At 37.0% G+C, this 24,885-nt stretch overlaps 1 protein-coding gene across 1 annotated transcript in view; it reads right to left on the reverse strand.

The window, feature by feature from the left end:
- The window catches only part of DDX10 (DEAD-box helicase 10), a 289,327-nt gene that overhangs the window by 213,079 nt on the left and 51,363 nt on the right, over positions 1-24,885 (reverse strand). Inside the window, exons 10-12 of the mRNA XM_017855255.1 lie at positions 20,840-20,976; positions 16,568-16,656; positions 12,816-13,281 (exon numbers count right to left, since the gene is read on the reverse strand). Coding sequence (XP_017710744.1) covers positions 12,816-13,281; positions 16,568-16,656; positions 20,840-20,976 — 692 coding nt within the window. The remainder of the gene's footprint in view (positions 1-12,815; positions 13,282-16,567; positions 16,657-20,839; positions 20,977-24,885) is intronic.

Genomic DNA, 24,885 nt, shown 5'->3' on the forward strand with positions numbered 1-24,885 from the left:
GAAGAAGAAGAAGAAGAGGAAGAGGAGGAGGAAGAAGAAGAAGAAGAGGAGGAAGAAGAAGAAGAAGAAGAAGAGGAGGAGGAGGAGGAGGAGGAAGAAGAAGAACAACAACAACAACTAGGGAAGCAAAAGCGTTCATTTCTCATTATTCTCATAATTTAACTGTAATATATTTTACAAAGTCATAGGTCTGTGATTGCTTCAAAATTAAAACATTAACCCTTCAGCAAAGATGGCTTGAGAAACACTGCCCTAAAGACTTAAGATTTAGATCATGAAATCTGTATGCTAATCTTATACTTATTTTATAAATAAGTTTATACTTATACTTCACTTTCACTAAACAATAGGCATTTCTTAATACACAGACATCCCTGTTCCAATTAACGTACTAGCACCAGGTTCAAAGAAGGTCTGAATTATCTTCACATTCCCCCTAGAGTGCCTAGTTCTCAGTGTTTAGTTAACCAAGTGGCAGCTTACACATATGCTCAGAGAACCAGTAAAGCTGGAATATCTTTTTCTTAATGTTCTTGAAATAATTTACTTCAACAAAAGCAGTGAAGTAACCATCATGGAGAAAAGAACTTCAGGACTTTCTTACTGTTTTCAAGTTTCATACTGTTTTCATTTCAAATTACCTATGGGGGGGGAGGAACAATACTCTTTTCAATGCTTAAAACCTCTACAGGTCATGATCCAGCAATGATGGAAGACTGCCTTATACACCCTCCATGGTTACCACCTCTGACCATTCTATTTGAAATTGCAGCATGCCACCTGCCTTCCCTCATCTCTATATACCCCTTACACTGCTTCATCTTGCCCCTACCATAGGACACATATTCATTTTCTGCCCATCCCACCTGTTAATGCACAGGGAATACTGTTTGTTTTGCTAACAGCTCTCAATGCCTAGCACACAGCAGGTGTTCAAATATTTGCTGAATAAATTTTTCTAAAAACTTCATGAAGCCTTCACTTAGTAAGCCAGCATTTCACCTAAAATGTACACTTTTATAGTAAAGAACAAAGCTTCGCATCAAAGCAAAAGTGATTTAATTCTACCTGTCACCAACAGATGGCACTAGCCTCAGATGTTGCCTTGGACTTGAAGCTGTGTTTCAAAATATGCATCAAAAAGAACAAAGTCAAAACAAAAATTTGCTTTGACAATTTAAAATGTTGAAAAGAAACGTGTAAGTTGAATCCAGTGCCATCACAAAGATAGTCCTCCCGTTAACAAGTTCAGTTACAGATACACACACTGACTGCTTAGAGACTTAAAAAGTGGTCTTTTTTTTTTTAAAAGTGGTCTTATGAACAGCATTTCTGGAAACTAATCTGCCATATTAGCAGTGTTGTACAGTTATATTTATGAGAGCCATATAAACAAGCAATTGTTCATGAATTTGAAAACTCCTTATTTCTAATCATTTAACAATCAAGTTCAAGGGCAATTCACATGACCTTCAAGGACAACCTGTGTCCTATTTCACATTTCTTTCATTACCTGTATGACTACCTTAAAACAAAGATAAATAAGTCCTGTAAAAGTAGCTGTTGAAACTTCAACCACAAAAGTAGATTCAAAAATTCAGGGTCAGCAGATGCTATGAATATTGAGTATTGTATAAAAGGAGGAGATAAAGGAAAACAAGTCAATATTTGATATAATGATCCAGCATGTTACAGAATAAACATCAAGCCAAAACCAGCTTTAAGCTTTCCACTGAAAATTTACATCCTCAGGAAGTCATCTGCATACCAAACTCAAATAGGAAAAAAAAATGTATAAAGCAACTCAATATATGCATCTAAGCTTCATGTTACACAATAACTACTCCTTTTGAATTGGAACAAAGCTTAGATTACAAAAAAAAGAATTAAGCACAGGATGCAAAAAAAACCGAAAAGACACCTATAAGACAAATGAGCATATACACCAAACTATTTCAGCTGGCAACATTTGAGATCATCCTACCATTGTTTCACTTCATGGTAGCAAAAACTCGGGGTACAGTAGTCTTGACTTTAGAGTTATTTCTTCTGTTTAAGTCAACTGAACATTATATAAGGCCCCTGAACACAAATCACCAGGTATGGAAGAGAGAGAAATTAAGAGTCATGTGGCTACATTATGAAATGCCACGAAAAAAAAAAAAATACTAGCAAAATAGACAATTGGAATCCAGAGGTCAGTGGGTTGAAGAAGTAAAGGATGGCTTCAAAGAAGCGACATGATAAGCACTGAATCTTGAAAGATGTGAAATGCTGGAGTAGGAAGAAAATAATCCAGGAAGGAATCCTTCACTGTTTAAGTGGAAACTGGGAAGAATGGTCTCACAGGACAATAGGATAGGGGCTAGCTTACAAAATCCAACTGCAAGCATGAACTAAAGGGTAGCATGAAAGGTAAGCCACTCGAAAAAAATACTAATTTGACCAAGGTTCACAGGAAGATGACTCAGAAGAACACTGAGAATGAATTATGAAGCTTATACCCCCCAGCCAAGAATGAGGTAATAAGAATCTGGGGGCAGAATGGCAGTGCAAGTAGGAAGTGAAAATGGAACACTAAAAGCCACCACTAAATGTAGAAATGACAGGAATCAAAGCAAGCACAATTATACCGAGGCAAGTCAGAGGGGCCTAAGTACAGACTCCAGTTCTAGCACTTCACTAACTATGGAAGATTAGCCAAGGAAGTAAGTGAACCTGTCAAAGCCTGTGTCTGAACTTGTAAAATGACAACAACACTACACAAAGCTGTGGTAAGAATTTAAATAAATGAGATATGATAGTCAAAGTGCATGGTAAGTTATAAAAAAACTGATAGATGTTAATCTTTTTCCAGTACTTATTTTACAAATACATAGTCTAAAGCTCCTAAAAGTCACCAAGTACCTAACACAGTCCCTGGCATCTATTAGGTAATTACTGCTGAAAGGAGAAAATAAAAAATGGGAAAAGAGAAAAGTGAAGAGACAAGAGGCAGAAAATCCTAGCTCCCACATAGCAGAATCTTGATTTGGAACTTGGAATCTTTTTCTAAGAGTATACTTATAAGCTTCAAAGTTAGCTAATCTGTGTTTTAACACCAACAGTGAGTTCTTATAGTACTAAAAAAAGAAAAAGCTACTTAAAAAAAAAGTAGGACTAAATCAATGTAAACAGGATCTGGAATCAACTCTAAGGCACAAAGAATAATCTATGGGTGTCATTCAAATCTTAATTAAAACTGACCTATGTTTACTGTTAAGAAAGCTTTAAAAGGACATTTGTTGAGCTAAAATGGAATCTACCCAGTCTCATTTCTAAAAGGTTTAAATTGAAAAGAAAAGAAAGCATATGCTTAGAGATTCCATGTTCACATTTAAGGAAATAAATGTTCCAAAATAAATTTTAATTTAATCATTTTAGTTATATGTTCATGCTCTTCTCTAACACTGTCTCCCTGGAGGTCAACTTTCTAACACACAACAAGACAATCGGCCAAAACAAGGCTCTTCCCTATGGCGGGAGGTCAGTCGGCCATCTCTTACCACCTTTGTGCCTGATCACTCCACCTGCACTCTCTCCTGCACATATCTTATTGCTTCATCACTCGTGGCACCCTCTCCGCTGCTAAGAAAATCTTGTTATCCTTCACTGCATTGATCTCATCAAACAGAAAAGGATTGTGACAAGGCAGCATTCCAGAAGGCCTTGCTTGCACCTGGCACTCAATACCTCTCGTCTCCATTCACGCCAAAGTCTTAAGGCAAACATTCATTTTATACTCCAAGTGTGTGCACACAATGAGTAGCCCAAAATTATTTACAATACTGTCAATTACACTGACATTACCCAATTACAGAAGGCAAACTACACACAAATAATGGTAGGCATGACGGGAGAGAAAGAAAATGTGACTTGGCATCACAAATAGGTTTCACTGTTAACTTCACCACTGTGACCTTGGACAAGTCACTTAAAAGCCTTCCTTTCCTCCTCCGAAATTTTAAATAATAGCTACCTTTCTTGTCATGAGGAAAAATGAGAACTTATGCAGAAGTGTTCAGTATATGGTAAAATGCCAAGTAAATAATTATGGTTTTAATTATAATGATATGATTATTAGACATATTCCATACAATCTACAATTCAATGGGCTCCTACTGGCTCCAAGTTTCAATGTGGTTCTTGTACAAATCTCCTTTATCCAGAAAGATAAGAAAAGAAGAAAAAGATAATCAAGATAAAGAGGATAAGTTATAAGTAACAAAGCCAGTTCACTCCTGTGTCTGGTATGGTGTCTACAAAGACAATTCTAAAACATGAGCAACAAAAATTTCAACAAGTCAGCAGTGTCTGGAAAAGTGCTTAGTCTTCCCACAGGGAATATAGTCAGTTATATGTGCAAATGATAGTATTATTCCCATTTTATGTATAGTTTGATTTTTCTGTATCTGGTATATCCTTAAAAACAGGTAACAAAGGAAAAAAGTAGCCTCCAGTGACTGATGGATGCATACAACACTAAAACATAAAATGCAAAAGTAAAAGATAAAATGGAAAGCCAGGCTGGGTGCAGTGACTTATACCTATAATCCCAGAACTTTGGGAGGCTGGGGCAGGAGGGTGGTTTGAGTCCAGGAATTCAGGATCACTTGAACCCATAAGGTCGAGGCTGCAGCAAGCCATGATGACACCATTGCACTCTCCAGTCTGGGTGACAGAGAGAGACTCTGTCTCAAAAAAAAAAGGAAACCCAATTGAGATCATGGATGCAGAGTCACATTCAAAACCAACTGCTTAAAAACATGGAGAAGAATCAAAAGATATTAATAGCAGTGAAAATAAGTATTAATTTTTAAAATTCAAAAGTAGGTAGCAGGTGAAGTTAAGACTAGGAGAGGTAGTTCAAAAAAGGGCTGGGTGCGGTGGCTCATGCCTGTAATCCTAGCATTTTGAGAAGCTGAGACAGGTGGATCACCTGAGGTCAGGAGTTTGAGACCAGTCTAGCCAACATGGTGAAACCCCGTCTCTACTAAAAATACAAAAATTAGCCACCTGTAATCTCAGCTACTCCAGAGGCTGAGGCAGGAGAATCACTTGAGCCTGGGAGGCGGAGTTTACAGTGAGCCAAGAAGGGCCACTGCACTCCAGCCCGGGTGACACAGCGAGACTCCATCTCAAAAAAAGAAAGAAAAGGCAATTAGCCTTTCTATTTCAACTGGAGAACCACAAACTTCAACTCTATTGTTTGTGCACAGTACTAGGGGATGCACAGGAAGAAACAGCAAAACATTCCTTGTTTAGCATCAAAAATCTTATCAACTGCCCCAAAATGTTCCTCATATTCAACACATAATACTTTAAATTTATTACAATAAAAAAACATGCAAGTACATGCGTAAAGATAGAACTTCTTACAGTATAATGCAAATGTAGTCTTAGTAAACAGAATTTCACAACACTATAATTAGATACTACCACTTACTATCTAAATTAAATTATAAAGCTCGGCCTACATAAGTATATCATTTAGAGTCAAGTTTTTTATGCTCACATCTATAGAAAGTTCAACAATACCTTTTGAACCATTCTAAGTCAATGAGGTGAACTTCACAAAATACAGGTTTTCCAAAAATAAACCCTACCTATGAGTTCTATATAAGTCACAGCAAACAAAACCAAAGTGAAGGAATGAGAAATTCAGTAAATTCACTCCCTCATTCACAAAGTATTTGTGAAATTTGCACTAGTCATTGTACCAGGCCCTGAACACACACTGATCAGTAAGACAGTATTTTCCTTTTGTTTGACTGCCCTGGATTATGTTTTCCCAGGAAGACAGCTCCCTACCACTGAGACGTGTGTTAGGGGAACACAAGTTGTCACTTTTCTACAAGCCTTTCAGTTATAAGGGAAAATCTGTCTAGGTCCTCCTGGTTGAGAAATCTCTAAGATGTGAAGCTGAACCCAGAGCCACACATACAGCTAATCTTATCAAAGTGTTTAGAAGTAAAGCAATCTGAAGGAAATTCAGGAGCACAGAATTTACTGACTGAAATATATCCTACTGTTCATACCAAGAATAAGAGTGGAGAAGGACTATTGTTTTCCTGGTAAAATTATAATGGAGGCAGAAGAGCATCAGCCATGGAAGACAACCTTTTACTCTGAATTGCCAAAGTGGAACTTCATGCCCACTTGAATTGATCCATTAGTTCTAATACCATGAAGAAGTTCTTCATGGTAAGAAGTTCTTCTCCATGAAGAAATTCTTCATGGTATTAGAACTAATGGATCCAGAATCCAGATCTTACAATCCACTATCAGAGGAAACTGTGATTGACAGGGGAAAGAAACAGACTTTAGAAGAATGTTTCCAGATGTTCAAAATAATTCATCAGCTTACTAGTAGTTGGGAAGGTATTCTGATGGTCACAAGAGATATCATTAAAGAATTTGCAGACCAAATCTTCTCTCTGGTATACATTAATGATGTGCATTGTGTTGTTTTAGAGACAGGGTCTCTCTCTGTTGCTCAGGCTGGAGTGTTGTGACTCAATCGTGACTTGCTATAGCCCTGGACTCCTGGGCTCAAGCGGTCCTCCTACCTCAGGGAGATTACAGGTGTGAGCCACTATGCCTGGCCTGATGTACAGTATTAACGAGTTATTCTTAATTACAAAGTAGAAAATACAGTCAGGCATTACCTGTTTAATGGAGGAAAAAAAAAAAGGCCTGCAACAATTTCTTTTGTTCTTCCTTGTTTCGTTTTTTTCACTCTGAGAAAAGGATACTTGCTCTGTCGAGCTGCACTGTCACAAGCAGAGACTGATTACTGCTCCCTCTATCAAGGGCACTTGTGAGACAATGGCACTAGGTGGATGCAGAATCATATTTTATGGTAGTTACTGAAATGTGGGTTATTCAATCACTCCTCAGGGACTGATAGTTTATCAGGCCAGGAGCAAGCTGTGATGTGGTAAAACCTCTCTGGATGGAGATGAGCAGATCTGATTATGGTCTGGAGGAATCTGTGACCCTCCTTCATTGAGAGCGGCATCAGGAGGTATTATGTAGTGTCACTGGGGCCCTCTTAGAACCTTGGGGCCCCCTTAGAACCTTGTTGGTAACCCAAAGAGACCTAGGTCATCTTGTGCCCTAATATGTGTAAGCTCGGTAATCATTTGGGGGTAAAATTTTTGAAACAATTATTGTAAAGTAAGTGTTTACATGAGATAAGGAGAAGATTCCTATCTTGTGTTTTTGAACTGTAGAATCAGTTCCATGTTATGCTTGTGACAGTAGTGAAAGCGAAGGAGAGAAGAAACCTGTCAATTAGAACTCTTTAAACAGAGATACAAAGAAAGGATATTAACCTAAGTATCCAACAGTAGGGGAATGGTTAAATAAAGGTTAATGGCATTTTAGACAACCATTAAAAATATCTGTGAAGACACTTTAATGACATGGGGAAATATATATACTTAGGAGCATCTCATTTATTTAAAAATGGGTATATGAGCAGGGCACAGTGGCTTACTGCCTGTAATCTCACACTTTGGGAGGCTAAGGTGAGAGGATCACTTGAGGCCAAGAGTTTGAGACCATCCTGGGCAACACAGCAAGATCCCATCTCTATAAAAAAAAAATGTTTAAAATTAGCCAGGTATGGTAACATACACCTGTAGTCCCAGCTCCTCAGAAGGCTAGGGCAGAAGGATTGCTTGGGCCCAGGAGTTTGGGGCTACAGTGAACCACGATCATGCCACTGCCTTCCAGCCTGTGTGACAGAGTGAGACCCTATTTCTTTAAAAAAAAAAAAAAAAAGAACAAATGTGTATATGTACACTCAAAAAAGCAAAGACAGTTGTTATCTCTAGGTGGTGAAATTACAGGTTATTTTTATTTGTAATTTTCTGTGTTTTACTAGAGATTTTCACCAAAAGCAAGCATTTTATAATCTGGGTAAAAGGGTATTTTATAGGAAATTTTCTCAAAACCATTCTTGCAGAGTCCCCGCCCTGCCCCTCGAGAACAGAGCGCTCAGCCTTAGAAGAGTATCATCTCTGGTGCCCTGGATGTGAGAAATACTAAGTCTGAGCAGGACTGAGAGGAAAGGAACCTAAGTTAGGAAAAGGGCTTGTTGTTGCTGTTTTCTTAGAATGAGCATTTGAAGTTTTTACAGCAATTTGCCAAAGTAATTTCATGTCTCTTGAATTTAAAAATATTTTCACATGGGCTTGTATACACTGTGTGTGCTTTTGGGTTTTGTTTTGTTTTTTCTTTATTTTCTAGGACTTTTTTCCCTCAATTTAATAAAATTTGCATTTACTAAAATGTACCCATAAGGGTCATGTTTTCACTCATCTTTAACCATGCCCTTGTCACAGCATAAAATGAAAATGTAGTTGTTCAAATAGGAACGCTAAAGTTGAAGGATGAAATAGTTGATCTCTTCACATATATTTTCTATGTGTCCTTTCCAGGAATGACTAAAAAGACTTAATGTGGAATCTATACTTGAAAGTATAAAATGGTCCAAACAAGAAAACTTAGACACTGACGTTAGATAAGGAGACTGTACCTTAGTTAACATTTAAAAGAAACCAGAATGAATTGTTACTGTCTTGATCATGGGTGTAATGGGTATTTTAAAATTAGCTATTAATTGATTTCTAAAATAGAAAATAAAATCAAGAACCCTCCTGTTTAAAGTGAGAATACAATTCTGAATTTATCCACATGGCAATAAAATTCTGAGAATTTTACTTAAGTAAAAAAAAAAAGACAATATTTCAAGGAATTTGGAACAAAGTAGAGAAGGCAGGCAAATGAACAACTGTGTGTGACAGGGGACACAAAGGAAAGTTAAAAGCCAGAGACAGTAAGTTTACTGTTTGAGGACATCTTACAAATCAACAGGAAACAGACAAATATCACAACAGGGAAAAATATGTATAAACTATATATACACAAATTAAGAAAGAAATCATAACTTTCTAAATAATTGTTAATATTAATATAAATTATTCATATTCATATTGGAATCAAAAAGAGATTCAAACAATACAGACACTAGCAGGACAACGATCAACATGACCTCTATGCTGGCAAAATATACAAAAAGCTTTCAAAATGTACCATATTCCCAGTCATCACAAAAAAAGAAAACTGCAAACCAGTATCCCTCACAACAACAGAAAGATCCTTAACAAAAATACTAGCAAATAGAATCCTATAATATAAAGAAATCTTGCTTAAATGGAGTTTTCAAAGGAATTTAAATTTGATTCAACATGTAGCAGGGGAAATCAATATACCATAATCAACAGGCTAAAAACCACCACGTCATCACCTTAATGTTTACAAAAAAAAGCACCTGACACAAGTCACAATTCATGTTATCATAAAAACACTAAGCCAGCTAAGAATAGATGGAAGCTTCTCAACCTCATAGGTATTTACAAAAAAACCCACAGCTAACATCAGATGTAATGGTAAAAGACTGAATGCTTCCCCCTCAGTAAGATCAGGAACAATACAGCAATATCTACTTTTACCACTTCTATTCTACAGATCCTACACTAGGTATAATCAAGCAAAAGAAAAAGAAATAAGAAATACAAGGCACATAGATGATAAAGGAAGAAATGAAACCATCTTTATTCACAAATCTCATAATCAGCTACAGAAAAAAATCCAAAAAAACTCCCAAAAAGCCACAGAAACTAATAGGTCAGTTTAGAATGATCAGTCTACAAAACAATTTCCATATACTGGCAACAAATAATTGGAAATTGAAATTTTAAAATACCATTTATAATAGCATTAAAAAATATCAAATAGTAAGAGATGACTCTAACAAAATATGTGCACATTACGTGTTTAAAGTTATAAAGCAATGCTAAAAGACACTAAAGAAGGCCTAAATAAAAGGTATTGTTACAACGTCAATTCTCTCCAGTTAGATTTACAGATTCAATGCAACCTCAGTGAAGTCATCGGCAAGCTTTTATATGAAGTAACTAGCTAATCCAAAACTTATATGAAAATGCAATAGCCCAAAAATAACCAAAGCAATTTTAAGAAAATATACATCAGTTGACAGACTCACAGATGTAAGACTTACTATAAAACTACACTAATCAAGATTGGTGTTATTGGTCAAAGGACAGACATATAGAATAGGAGTCCACAAAGAGACCCACACATATATGGTCAACTGACTTTCAAAGAGTCAAGGTAATTCAATAGAAAAAGCATAGTTTTTTCCAAACAAATGGTACTGAATCAATTGGATACCCACATGCAAAAGAAGTGTACCTTGATCCTTACTTAGCATTATATACAAAAATTAAGGCGAAGTGGATCCTAGCCTTAAATATAAGTGCTAAAACTGTAAAACCTCTAGACGAAAACATAGGAGAAAATCTGTGACTTTTGGTCAATCACAGATTTATCAGATAAGACACTATATAAATTACCTAAAATGTGATAAATCAGACTTCAAAATTTAAGATACCTGCTCTTTACCAGACACTTAAAATAAAAACAAGCCATAGATTGGGAGAAAGTATTAGCAAAATATATCTGATTAAGGATATGTATTCAGAATATATAGACAACTCTTAGAATTTACTAAGGCAACACCATTTCAAAAGAGAGACGAAAGACTTGAAGACATTTCACCAAAGAAGATATATGAATGGCAAGTAAGCACATGTAGAGATGTTCCGTCATTAGGGAAATGCAAATTAGAACTGCAGTAAGGTATCACTACATGTCTATTAGAATGGCTAAAATTAAAAGACTGACAATACCATGTGCTGCCACGATGGGAGGCAACTCGAACTCCTATCCACTGCTGGCAGGAACATAAATTGGAAGAGCTGATTTGGAAAACAACTGGGGAGTTTCTCAAAGTTAAATATACACTTAACATATGTTCCCAGTAACCCTATTCCTGGAAAATAACCCCACTTGTTTCCCCGAGAAATGAGAAAATTATTTACATAAAATATTTTTTTATAATGATTTTGTCATAATCACCAAAAACTGGAAACAATTAATGCCAATTTAAAGCTGAAGAAAACATATCATACATCCATACAATGAAATACTCAGCAATTAAAAGGAACAAACTACTGATACATGCAGTAACATTAAGCTAAATGAAAAAAGCCAGACACAAAAGGCTAAATACTGTATTATCCTATTTATATATCGTTCTGAAAAATGCAACAATACAGGGGTAGAAATCAGATCAGTGGTTGCCAGAGGCTGAGTGAAGGGTAAAGTAATTGCAAAGGGAATAAGAAATATTTTGGAGTGATGACGCTGTTCTATTCTTAATTGTGGTAATTATACAACACCATACATTTGCCAAAACTCAAACTGTAAATATTAAAGAGTTAGGATAATTTAGATAACTGATATACAGTAAAACTTTTTTAAAAGTTTAAAAAGTTGTTTTGCTATATACATTTTTCAAATGCCAGATGAGCTATTAGTACTTAGACACATGTCCTACTTATGTGAACTCATGGTATTATAAAATTATATCATTCCTTCTCATCTTAACTTGATGCTTTGGTTATGTTCATGATTCTTAGAAAGTGGTATACATAATAGTTAATACAGTGGCTAAATTATTTAAAACAAAAATCTAACTTCTTGTATTTAACTTCACTGATACTTAACTACAGACTTAAAATGATCTAATTTAAAGCAGGATGAGACAATACAGGATTATTGGACGACAGCAATGAGTATTAAAGTCAAAATAACTATGTTCGAATTCCAGCTTTGCCATTTACTACTTGTGTGCCTCACTACAGTATATTGTTTCTGTGCTACTGTTATTTTTTTTCCGTCACCTGTATAATGAGATAGTAGTAACGACCTCTGCAGTTATTTCAAGCACAAATGAGATAATGTTTAGAAAATGACTAACACATAACACATATAAAGAGTTCAATAAGTACATTTTCTAGGTTTTAATTTTGGTTACTTAAAGAAACACTTTTCTAAGTTTCAGTCAAAATCTATTATGTATTTCCTACTGTGAGTCTTGAAATTTTATTCAACATTGTAAAAAGAGTAAGAATCAAGCTCATTTTTTACTCAATTCCCTTTTAAAAAGATGATCAAGAATAGAAAGTAGAAAGGGGAATAAGAGAGAAGGGGAAACACACTTACTGTGCACCTACAAACGCATCCTAAAAAACAAGTGCTTTATCTAAATGGATTATTTCTTTTGTTCCTCCTAGAAGACGGCTACAGAGAAACAAAGGATTTACATGAAAACTTTTCATAAACATTCATAACTAGCCTTTAAAAAAGAACTGTTCAATTTCTATTTAAGATACTGGCTTGGTTCCCATAAACAAATGTCGCATTAAGAGTAAAACTTATGTTTAGAAAGATTTAAATAATTACAACTGTTCCTTAAAATTTACTCAGAAAGTAGTATCTTAAGAATTATAACGAAGGATCCTCATGCCATAAACCAAGAAACTTCATTGCCTTCCTTTGAGACATAATCGGCACTTTGGCAGCTTTTAAAACACAGCATCAGAAAACCAGTAAATAAGATTAACGTTGTTAACCTCTTAGAGCTCCCAAAGTTATGAAAATATGAAAATTCACTGGCACTTACTCTGTGTTTAAATATGGGGGAAAGGAGGAAGAGTTCATTGCAAAGAAACCCGGCCTAAGTTTCTCTTAGTTTTCACTTTCTCTCAGTCCCCAAAAGGCAACAATAAGCACATAGTAAGACAATGTAATAGAAGACCCTCCACTGGGAGTAAACTTACTTGTAATGTTTTCTCCTCTTTAAGGTCCAATCCAAACACATTGTGCCGCTTCACCTTCAAGAAATCAGCATCTTCCTCCTCCTCATCTCTGTCCAGGAATTGCGTAGGAACTTCCTTGATCTTCTGTGCCTCACTGGTGTTAGGAAGAGATGGAGCTTGAGATCCTTTTGCTTTTGCCAGCTTCTCTTCCATTTCTTCTTCATCGTCTTCCTCTTTGTCCTGTTCTTCATCACCAGTATCATTATCCAGTCTGTGCTCTGTCCCTTCGAGTCTTTTTCCACCTTTCTGAAGGATGGACATTTTCTCATTGAAGTAGGCTCTAAATTCTTCCACTTCGTCATTGGTGAGGGAGGGAGCCCTTGGCTCAATTACTTTATCGGCTTGGCTCATTACCAATTCTTTGGTGGGTTGTTTCTGCATTTTCTGAAGAAATCTTATGCGTGGTGCCACAGCAAGACCAAGAGACCTTAAATATGGAAAAATGTGAAAATAGTCATCTCAACACTGATGATATGTTTATAGGTGTCATAGAAGAGTTTCTCAAGAGCAGAGAAACTCTTCCAGAGTTTTTTTTAAAGAAAATGTTCCTGTAAGATATAACTCAATACTAACAGGTTAGTTGATGCAAAAAGTAAGGCAAAATACACTGAACACCTGTCAGAAAACATTTTAGACACTGTTTTTTCTTTTTTTTTTTCTTTTTTTTTTGAGACGGAGTCTCGCTCTGCCACCCAGGCTGGAGTGCAGTGGCCGGATCTCGGCTCACTGCAAGCTCCGCCTCCCGGGTTTACGCCATTCTCCTGCCTCAGCCTCCCGAGTAGCTGGGACTACAGGCGCCCGCCTCGACACTGTTTTTTCTTTAAGAGGGTAACATGGAACAAGACAAAGAGCACTGAACCAGAAACAAGATAACAGTTCAAGTACTAGACCTGCCAATTTCCAATTCAACTCTCTCAGCTTCAGCTTCCTTATAACATGGGGTAACAGTACCTGCCAGGCCTAACTCACATTTGCTGTAAAGATCCAATTAACTAACTACATAAAAGTACCTCATAAAATGTTAAGCACTAAATAAACCAGAGAAGACATGACCATCAAAGGACAAAACACAATTCTCTACAGAGAAAGAACTAGAATGTAGTCCCCATCTCCCTTCCTGAAACAGAATATGGCATAATCATTGCTATAAAAATGGATTTTATAAACCAAACACCAAAAAAAGAAATTAAAAAATCTTGTTTTCTCCATCAATGATCAATATTCAATTTAATATCATGTCTTTCCCAGCTTGGATCAAAGCTAATAGCTTTCATTAAGTTCTCACTGATCGATGAGAAATAAAATCCTAGATTTTATCAAGGATTGCTCTGAATAAACAGTAACATCATAACATGAATCCACTGTTCTTTTCCTATCTGACATGGTTCAAAGAAACTGAGAGATGTAACGTTGAGAAGCATGGATTCAAAAATAAGACTGCTGAGGTTCAAAATCTGGCTTCCACTTACTAGCTGTGAGATCTCAGGAATATGATTTAATCTTTCTATACAGGAGCTTTCTCATTTGCAAAACAGGATGCTAAGAGTACCTGCCTCACAGGGTTGTTTTAAGAATAAATTAGTTGACAGATGTAATGCACTTAAAACTAGTGCCTGGCATATAGACAACTATTGAGAACTTGATGTCATCACCATCACTACTGTTAGGGTTAGGATCATGAACTCATCCAGATAATTTCTCTCAATGTATTGCACTTACATTTTTATGTCTCTCTCAGCTACTAAAACTGAGTTTCTTGAAGGTAGCAGTACATCTTATACATCTACAATTTAACATATAGTACAATGATTTGCACATATTAGGTATTCAAAACATGTTTCTTTAGTAAAACTTTAAAACCTTTAACATATCTTAAATGGCACTGCTTTAGGTATCAAAGGCTTCTAAAGGAAATTACACACCTCAAGGAAACTACACAGCTAACTATCTACAAAAATTAAAATACCAAATTCAACTATACTAAAATCTGTTCTCAAAGTTAATTTTCTGCCTTCTCTAAGCACCACAAAAAGCAAAAGTCATCAACTACCAATAGATAAAATTTACTGGAATCTATTCCAACAAATGGTCCCCTAAATATGGCCTACACTATTAAAGACCTGTGCCTTTCCTATCTGCTAATATCCCAGGTAGGTCAAGTCAGAAAACCAGGACAAAAATTCACAGGGAGCCAAAAGTCAGCTAATAACCTAAGCCATGGATCATATTCAGAAATAATAAAACTAGGAACTGGTATATAAACATGAGCAAAAAACAACATGCTATCCATGGCACGTGGTTTTCCATCTATCACTTAAATGGAAAGCTGGCAGCCCTACACTGCTATAAAGCAATTTAAAAGGTCCAAAAATGTAGTAACTGACATATTACCTGTTATGGTAAACATACAGTCTAACAAAGAATAGAAAACAGCAGCTCACTCAGATATATGTTGTAGTTAGACTCAATTTAAAGGTAAAGGCACTCAAATTCCTAAGAGCAAGCCAAACATACAGACCTTGCCTTATAATCACGTATTTCACCATAGTCTGTGAAATTTCATGCTGATATTCAAAGTATGATTATCTCAAAGGTGCTTCCGTAAGATTATGTCAATGTTTTTACCACTCCCACAGGTAGGAGCCCACTGAAGAATAAACATTCCTCCTTTATAAGTCAAAAGGTTAAAACAAAAAACCTGGCCAGGCACAGTGGCTCATACCTGTAATGCCAGCACTTTGGAAGGCTGAGGCGGGGGGATCACTTGAGCCCAGGAGTTTGAAACCAGCCTGGGCAACATGGCAAAACCTTGTCTCTACGAAAAATACAAAAAGACTATCCAGACATGGTAGTATACAACTGTAATCCCAGCTACTCAGGAGGCTGAGATGAGAGGATCACCCAAGCCTGGGATGTCAAGGATGCAGTGAGCCATGATCACACCACTGCACTATGGCCTGGGTGACAGAGTAAGACCTTGTCTCATCCCCCCAAAAAATCCCTCAAATACTAAGCCAAAACAAAACCAACCATTCTGTTTCATACAATAGTAACCTCAGTTACCAAAAAAGGGGCATCTTGCCATAGTAACTGTTAGTACCTGTAAGAAACACCAAGACAGGAGGAATATTCAGGCAGTAAGCAATAGAGGAAAACAACCTAACTTAAGAAAAATCAGCAAAAGAGACTCACATCCAAAGCACAAAATGTCTATGATAATCCAGGCAAGAGTTTCAGAGAACAAGAGAACTACAGAAGACACAAAGATTTCAAAGAATGCTTATTGGTTGCTCTCCATCTCCTTTGAGATCAAACTATAGGAAAGAGCCAATGTCACTTTAAGGAATTGATACCTACAAATAACAAACTGCTCCCTGATAATAAGAACTGAACACTGAACGAATTTTCTGCCAGGCTGATTTCATCTTTTCCACTGCGAATCTTTAACAAACAGATTCGTTTAACATAAGGCAGAGTGGTTTAAACTAAGAATCTCAGAGAACCAGGTTTCAAACAAATTCTTTCTGGCCGGGTGTGGTGCCTTATGCCTGTAATCCTAGCACTTCAAGAAGTTGAAGTGGGTGGATTGCTTGAGCCCAGGAGTTTGAGACCAGCCTGGGCAACATAGCAAGATCCCATCTCTAAATTAATTAATTAATTAACTCCCTCTAACTTTGAGGATTCACTATTACAACTATATTATGAATACTTACAGGGCATATTCAGGTATAGGTAACTTGCTCACATCAAATACTTCTTTATCCTTCATCAGATATACCGATCGTATATAGGAGACAAAACACTGTAAATTAAGAGTTTGAAAAGTATAATATAATAGCAATTAAAAATGAGTTTAGACTAAAATATAAGAAAATTAACCAATGGGATAAATTCAATAGTACTGAAAAACCACAAAACAGTTCAGTATATCTCCATTCCATACACACATGAAAACCTACCTTTTAGAACTGTAATATGAGAAAAAAACTTTGCATTTGGTTTCATAAAGCCAACCTAACCCAGAATATCTTCTTTCCAAAAAGCTACTCTAAAAGTCAGTATAATTCCATTACAATAAGGTACACCACTGGGAAAATATAGGCTTTGGAATAATATAGATATGGAATCTATTCAGAGCTCAAACTCTTACGGAGCAAATTTCTTATTTCTCTACATGTCAGTATCCTCATCTATCAAAAAAGAGATACATTACCTTCTACTTAGAGTGTTATGAGAATAAAATTAGAAAAATGCACGTAGATACCTAGCATATCTTCTAGAATATAGTAACAAATGCTAGTTAGTGATAATTTTTTTATTGTTGTGTCAAAAGATAAGTTTTCAATGAAATAAAATTTTACATATTGAGATTTAATAAAACCATGTCAGGAAAAACTTTATTGCTAAAGCTTTTCCTTTTATGATTTCAAGTAATTCATCATTAACTTGGAATATTTTCTTCTGTTCCTGTTTAAAACAAACAAACAAACAAAACTATCTTCATACTAGAGTTACAAAACCAGAATATAAACAGGGTCCTGATCCTTTATCAATTGGTCAAGTAAACAGGTAACAAAACACAACTAGGTAATTTTTTATTTTTAAGTTGACTTTTGTAAAGTATATTTAGTTCCTGTTTGCATACTTCCTAAATTTCACATTTTATCTAGCTTTACAATAATCCTTTCTACCCAACTAATCTCCAAACCATTTTCTATCTCCATGGGCATAAAAAATAATGAATGACACCAGTTTAAAAATAATTTTTTCCCTACAATCATCCACAAGCAACCATCTCAGTTGCTTATCACTTTTATTCTATCCAGATTATAATCAAAACCTAGAAGATCACTTCTATGAAACTAGATAGCTTGCTGCTGCTGGCAACACAGTTAGCCATTCTGTTAAACCATGCGTGACAACCAATAAACCACATCATTTATTTTAACGTGCTTTTCTATTATCAGTGTTCTGGAAGACTTATCTATTGTATGCACAAACCAGTGAAACAACATCTTTCCAATGTTTCATATTTTCTGATAGATAACTGAATGACCTCCTAGGCCTGCAGTAAGTCATGACATACCAAAATTAATCTAATATTTTAATGTGTGTACTACTTCCAAAGCTCCTAGAAGATTTTAACTGCAAGTTTGAAGGATGTTTGCTAGAAAAAACATGCACACGTTTGCATGCCCAAAATTTTTAAGAAAAATGAATATTAACAATTTGTTCGAAGATCCTTTAATGAAAAGGTTCTCAGGTAAAGTAAGCTTATAGAAGTCCAACTTGGTATAGCTTACTATTTGATGCTCTCATATTTTGGAATGAATTTCTCCTGATATAACACAGTAGGTCTCAAGAAAGCTAGACGAGACCTGGATTTCGGTCTCAGGTCTTCCACTTAATAACTGCTACCCTAGACAATTTTTTTTTTTTTTTTTTAAGACAGAAACTCACTCTGTAGCCCAGGCTGCAGTGCAATGGCACAATCTTGGCTCACTACAACCTCTGCTTCCAGGGTTCAAGCAATTGTCATGCCTCAGCCACCCAAGTAGCTGGGATTACAGGCATGCACCACCACACCCAGCTAATTTTCTTGTTGTTGTTTTTAGTAAAGACAGGGTTTCACCATGTTGGCTTGGCTGGTCTCAAACTCCTGGCCTCAAGTGATCCACCCATCTCAGCCTCCCAAAGTGCTGGGATTATAGGCGTGAGCCACTGCACCCAGTCATCCTAGACATTTTTTGATTTTCAAGCTAGCATTTATCCATCTGTACAGTCAAATCAATACCACCTACCTCATTGGTTGTCGGGAAGATTAGGTGACAATGCATGTAAAACAGTTTTGTCATAACTAAGTACCTGGCACACAGTAAGCACTCAAATTTTAGCTTCATCATTAATGTTATTCTAAGCACACCAATGATAATTTGCTAAAATATAAAATACGTTAGCAAAAAATTTAAGATCTCTTCTTTAAATAAAACTTACTTCTGGCTGGGCGCAATGGTTCACACTTGTAATACCAGCACTTTGGGAGGCCGAGGCAGGCAGATCACTTGAGACCAAGAGTTTTGAGACAAGCCTGGCCAACATGGTGAAACCCCGTCTCCACTAAAAATACAAAAAATTAGCCCGGCGTGGTGGCGGGTGCCTGTAATCCCAGCTACTCAGGAGGCTGAGGCAGGAGAATCACTTGAACCCAGGAGGCGGAGGTTGCAGTGAGCTGAAATCGTGCCATTGCACTCCAGCCTGGGCAACAAAAGCAAAACTCTGTATCAAACACAAACAAACAGACAAACAAGTTTACTTCTTTGCCAGGAATAACAGTTTCAAAACCATCACATAAAAGCCTAACTATTGAATGTTTTTCTGCTCAGGCTACTCCATCAACTTAGGGTGAGCTTTCTACTCTTCTTTATTTTCTTCCTCCCACCTCATCTATCTGCTGAAATAGAATCCAACCTCTGAGTTCCTACTCTCTGGCTCATTGTTGATATGCTATGGGAGATGCAAAGATCTTGTAAATGCAATAAATGGCAGTAAAGGACAGGTGAAAATGATAGGGACTCAAATATCTGTTGATTCAAAGATTAGATAGATTGGAAAGCACAATGAAAAATAACTTCGCATCTTCCTTTACCAAAGAATCTACTGTGGGATATTCTAAAAAACTTTTAAAAAAACAAAAAAAAAGTTTAACTAAAATAGATTTCTCACCACAAGTATGTGAGGTAATACCTTCGCTAGTTAGCTTCATTTAGCAATTACATAATGTATATTTGTTTCAAAATATGTTACATACCAGAAATATGATTTATCAATTAAGAAAAATAAAACTGCCAGGCGCGGTGGCTCAAGTCTGTAATCCCAGCACTTTGGGAGGCCCAGACAGGAGGATCACGAGGTCAGGAGATCAAGACCATCCTGGCTAACACGGTGAAACCCCATCTCTACTAAAAAATACAAAAATCTAGCTGGGCGAGGTGGCGGGCGCCTGAAGTCCCAGCTACTCGGGAGGCTGAGGCAGGAGAATGGCATAAACCCGGGAGGTGGAGCTTGCAGTAAGCTGAGATCCGGCCACTGCACTGCAGCCTGGGCGACAGAGCGAGACTCCGTCTCAAAAAAAGAAAAATAAAACTAAAGATTGACTTCTTTATGTATCTGCTAACCAAGATCTTTAAGTCCAGAGACGTAATTGGGGAACATTAAGTCATATTCATAGGTTAAAATCTCATTTCTGAAGATAATTTCGCTCGAGTCCTATGCTTTCCAGAAATTCAGTCTAATGTAGGAAGATATTAATCTCACAGTCAAGAAAGTACAATCAGGAGTTACAGCAATTTTACAAAAGAAATAAAACTTAACAATGTTATCAAGTATTAGAAATCAGGCCACTGTGCATCCAAAAAATCACATTTGAGAGGATTTTCCATATGTCTTTGACAAAACTAAAGATGACGTTCCCTATCTATACATAAAAAATATTTTTCAAAATTCTGAAGAATAAGCTAGACTGGCCATAGTGGCTCATGCCTGTAATCCTAGCACTTTGGAAGGCCGAGGCGGGTGGATCACCTGAGTTCAGAAGTTCCAGACCACTCTGGGCAACATGGAGAAACCCTGTCTCTACTAAAATACAAAAAAGTAGCCAGGTGTGGTGGTGGCGCACACCTGTAGTCCCAGCTATTCAGGAGGCTGAGGCACAAGAATCACTTGAGCCTAGGAGGCAGAGGTTGTAGTGAGCTGAGATCATGCCACTGCACTCCAGCTTGGGCTACAGAGTGAGACTCCGTCTCAAAAAAAAAAAAATACATATATATATATATATATATATATATATATATATGCTAGACTTATCTATCAGCAAATTACACTGCTTGAATATCTGAAGTACAAACATGCAACCGAGAAGTAGCAGAAAATGATAAACTTTATTGTTTTTCCATTCAATGAAAGTATCCAATTGAAAAATGACTTACCCTTTGAGCTCTTTCTTTTAAATCTCGATCTTGAGCTAGAAAAGATTCCAATTTTTTCTGGACATCTATAAGCTTTTCTGGATGGATTATTTGTAACAAAAGATGAAGGTTAAAATAAGGTATCTCAAAGTTGGAGACTAAAATAGCAGCATTTTCCTATTTTCCTCAATATTTTAAATGTATAACTATTTCTCATCTATAAATCAGATTAGATGGAAATTAAACTAGACACAAGTTTGACACTCTTACCTACTATGAATAACACAGGAGAAATGACATGTCAGACAGTTTCTCTAAACATCCCATGCTGAGTGAGATACTTGGATTAACACCACAGTTAGCATTGGCTACTTAACAGATAGAAAGTAGTCTCCCACGAGAGATCCATTCTATATGAAATGGAATAAATGAAATTTAATTTTTTTTTAAGAGGTCTCACCCTGTTCCCTCAGTGAGGCTGGAGTGTAGTGGTGAAATCACAGCTCACTGTAACCTTGAACTCCTGGACTCAAATGACCCTCCCACATCTCAGCTTCTCAAGTAGCTGGACTATAGGCTTGCACCAACATGCCTGGCTAGTCTGTTTGTTTTTTCTTTTGTAGAGACAGGGTCTCACTGTTTTGCCCTGGCTGGTCTGGAACTCCTGGCCTCAAGCAATCCTTCTGCCTTGGATTCCCAAAGTGCTGAGTTACAGGTGTGAGCCACCATGCCTAGCCCTAATGTCATTTTTATAAATATTTGTTTCAGTCAAATATCATAAAATCAATTTCAAGTAATAAACAAGTAGCCAAAGACTGCAGTGATTTCCTTATTTAGAAATCAGGCATACTATAACAGAGATGGTATTTAACTCTGCCCAGAGAAGCTACAGGAAAAGAAAAAAAAATGTTACAGAGGTCTAGGCTTCACAAGAGACCTCACTGTTTCCCTGATTTTAGGCTGAACCACATTGTTCAGGCCAGGATGGTGATAGGTGGCGGCAGGTAAGATTGTGTGTGTTTTTTTGTTTGTTTTCTTTTGTTTTTTGAGACATAGTCTCGCTCTGTTGCCCAGGCTAGAGTGCAGTGGTGCGATCTCAGCTCACTGCAAGCTCTGCCTCCCAGGTTCACGCCATTCTCCAGCCTCCCGGGTAGCTGGGACTACAGGCGCCCGCCACCACGCCTGGCTAATTTTTTTGTATTTTTAGTAGAGACGAGGTTTGACCGTGTTCACCAGTATGGTCTCGATCTCCTGGCCTCGTGATCTGCCCGCATCAGCCTCCCAAAGTGCTGGGATTACAGGCATGAGCCACCGTGCCCAGCCATGACTGTTTTCACTTAATTTTATTATAAAAAATTTCAAAATACACAAAAGAAAAGGTAGAGACTTTCACTCAGCTTCAACAATTACCAAGTCATAGTCAATTTTGTCTCTTCTACATCCTCAACACTCCTCCCTGAATCTAACCGCTCTCCAAATTATTTTTAGGCAAATGAAGCCAGGGTGTTTCAATAGCCCCAGTACAAGTAAGATTCTGATGGATTCCACTGATGCTGAATGTACACATCCTTAGAGACAGGACAGCACAACTCTCTGAGATGGCTATACAACCCCAAAAGTAATTCCATCCAAGAGGTTTAATTCTTTCAATCAGCAGTGCTTCCTGAAGTTAACAAGTTCTCCATCTCATTTTCTCCACTAATAGTCTTCAGAAAAGGCCATTTAAGACTTGAGAAAAAAAAAAAAAAGAGTCAGACTTCTGATATCCAGTACCCTATGGATGGAGGTTGGAAGTCATCACTCCATCACAACAACAAGTAAAAAGTAGAACAGACTGGGAAAAAAAAGAAATCAACAACTCTTCTTTTATCCATGATAAATATGGAGGACACAAGACAAACCACAGTCCCCTACACAGGAAAGAGAGAGGTGAGTACAGGGAGTCACCGCTTACTTCAGCTGAGTCATAAGCAGAAACAACAGGGGGAGCCAGTGCCTGGGTGGGAGACCCTCAACTGTAATTGATAAAACCTGCTGGAGCCTCGGTGTGGACAAGTCTGAGAAGTAAAAACTCCAGGAGGACCCATTCATAGGGCAGCCCCACACACACAAGTTTTACCCCAGGAGCTCAACTAAGTTCTCACGGTAAATATCAGAAAAATTCCCTCATGCTTTCAGCAAAACAAGTGGAAAATGAACCACTTTGAAATATGCCTGAGCACTCTGCTCTTAACTAGTTTCTCCTGAGGGTGGGCGTCGTTAATGAGAGCCAAGCTTCCTAGGGTTTTATCTGAGCCTAACTGACCTTGGGGGAGGGAAATGCCCAACTCTAGCCATCCTTTCCCACTTAAGTTGGGGTGGTGGGAAGGCAGAGACTGAAAAGAATTTGTAAAGTTCACAGTCCAGAGGCATAGGCTCACTAAAAGACTGAGACCTACTATAGGTCTTAGGAATGCTTCCGCCACAGCCCCCACTGCCTCACACCTTACCACCACAGCACTAACATCACTAAAGGCCTATTGACAGCAATTCTTTTTATAATACCTGGTACATCATATCTATCATAAAAAAAATTACAAGGCATACTAAAAGCAAAAAACATAATTTGAAGAGACAGAGTAAAGTATCATAACCAGACATGGCAGGGATACTGGAAGTATTAGGCCAGAAATGTAATTTAAAATAACAGTGACTCATATGCTAAGGATTCTAACAGATAAAACAGGCAGCATGCACAGATGAGAAACATAATCAGAGAGATGGAAATCCTAAGAAAGAACCAAAAAGAAATGCGAGAGAACAAAAAGAACTGCAACAGAAATGACTAATACCTTTGATAGGTTTATTACTAGATTGGACACAGCTGAGGAAAGAATCTCTGAACTTGATAAAAACCTCCAAACCTGACTGAAAACAACACAACAGAACTTCAATGACTACGGAACAACTATGAAAAGTGAATATATGCACGATGGGAATATCAGAAAGAGAAGAGAAACAGAAGCAATGCTTCAAACAGTAATAACTCAGAGTTTCCCCCAAATTAATGTCAGACACTAAACCACAGATCCAAGAGCCCAGAAAGCTCCACACAGGATAAATGCCCAAGTGAGAGGGGGAGACAGAGGGAAAAGAGAGAGACTGAGACTATACCTAGGCATATCATTGTCAAACTCAGAAAATTAAATATTTTTTTAATCCTGAAAGAAGTGGGCGGGGGGCACCTTACCTATAGAGGAACAAAGACAGGAATTACACCTGATTTCTCAGATACCATGCAAGCAAGGAGAGAGTGGAATGAAATATTTAAAGTGTTGAGAGAGAAAAACCACCAGCCTAGAACTCTGTACCCCACAAAATTATCCTTCAAAAGTGAAAGAGAAACACTTTTCAGACAAACAAAATTGACAAAATTATGTCCAGTAGAATTGCCTTGCAAAATATGTTTAAAAGTTATTTAGAGAGAAAAAACATAAGTCAGAAACTCAGATCTTCATAACAAAGGAAGAGCACATCAAAGGAATAAATGATGGTAAAATAAAATTTTTCTTATTCTTAATCTGTTTTTTCAAATTAATAGCCCCAGCGTGTTTAATTATGTATATTTATGTGTATGCGCTTATGTATGCTTTATATAAGTGAAATGAATGACATCAATGATACAAGGGACAGGAGGGATAAATCAGAATTATAAGGTACTCACACTACCTGTGAAGTGCTGTAGCATTATGTCATTATTTCAAAATGGGCTTGGATTACTTGTAAACGTATACTGCAAAAACATTAGAGCAATCACTAAAAAAAAGTGAAAAACAAAAAACACAAACTGGTATGCTAAGGAGAGAAAGCAATCATAAAATGCTCAGAATCACAAGAGGCAGAAAGAGAGGAGACGAAAAAAGAACAGGGCAACAAACAAAAAACAGTAACAGATACATTAGATATTCATCCAACCATATCAATAATCACTTTCAACATCAATAGCCTATCATCCAACCATATCAATAATCACTTTCAACATCAATAGCCTATCATCCAACCATATCAATAATCACTTTCAACATCAA

Source organism: Rhinopithecus bieti, unplaced genomic scaffold (genome assembly GCF_001698545.2).
Source record: "Rhinopithecus bieti isolate Rb0 unplaced genomic scaffold, ASM169854v2 scaffold_39705, whole genome shotgun sequence".
NCBI classification, from domain to species: domain Eukaryota; kingdom Metazoa; phylum Chordata; class Mammalia; order Primates; family Cercopithecidae; genus Rhinopithecus; species Rhinopithecus bieti.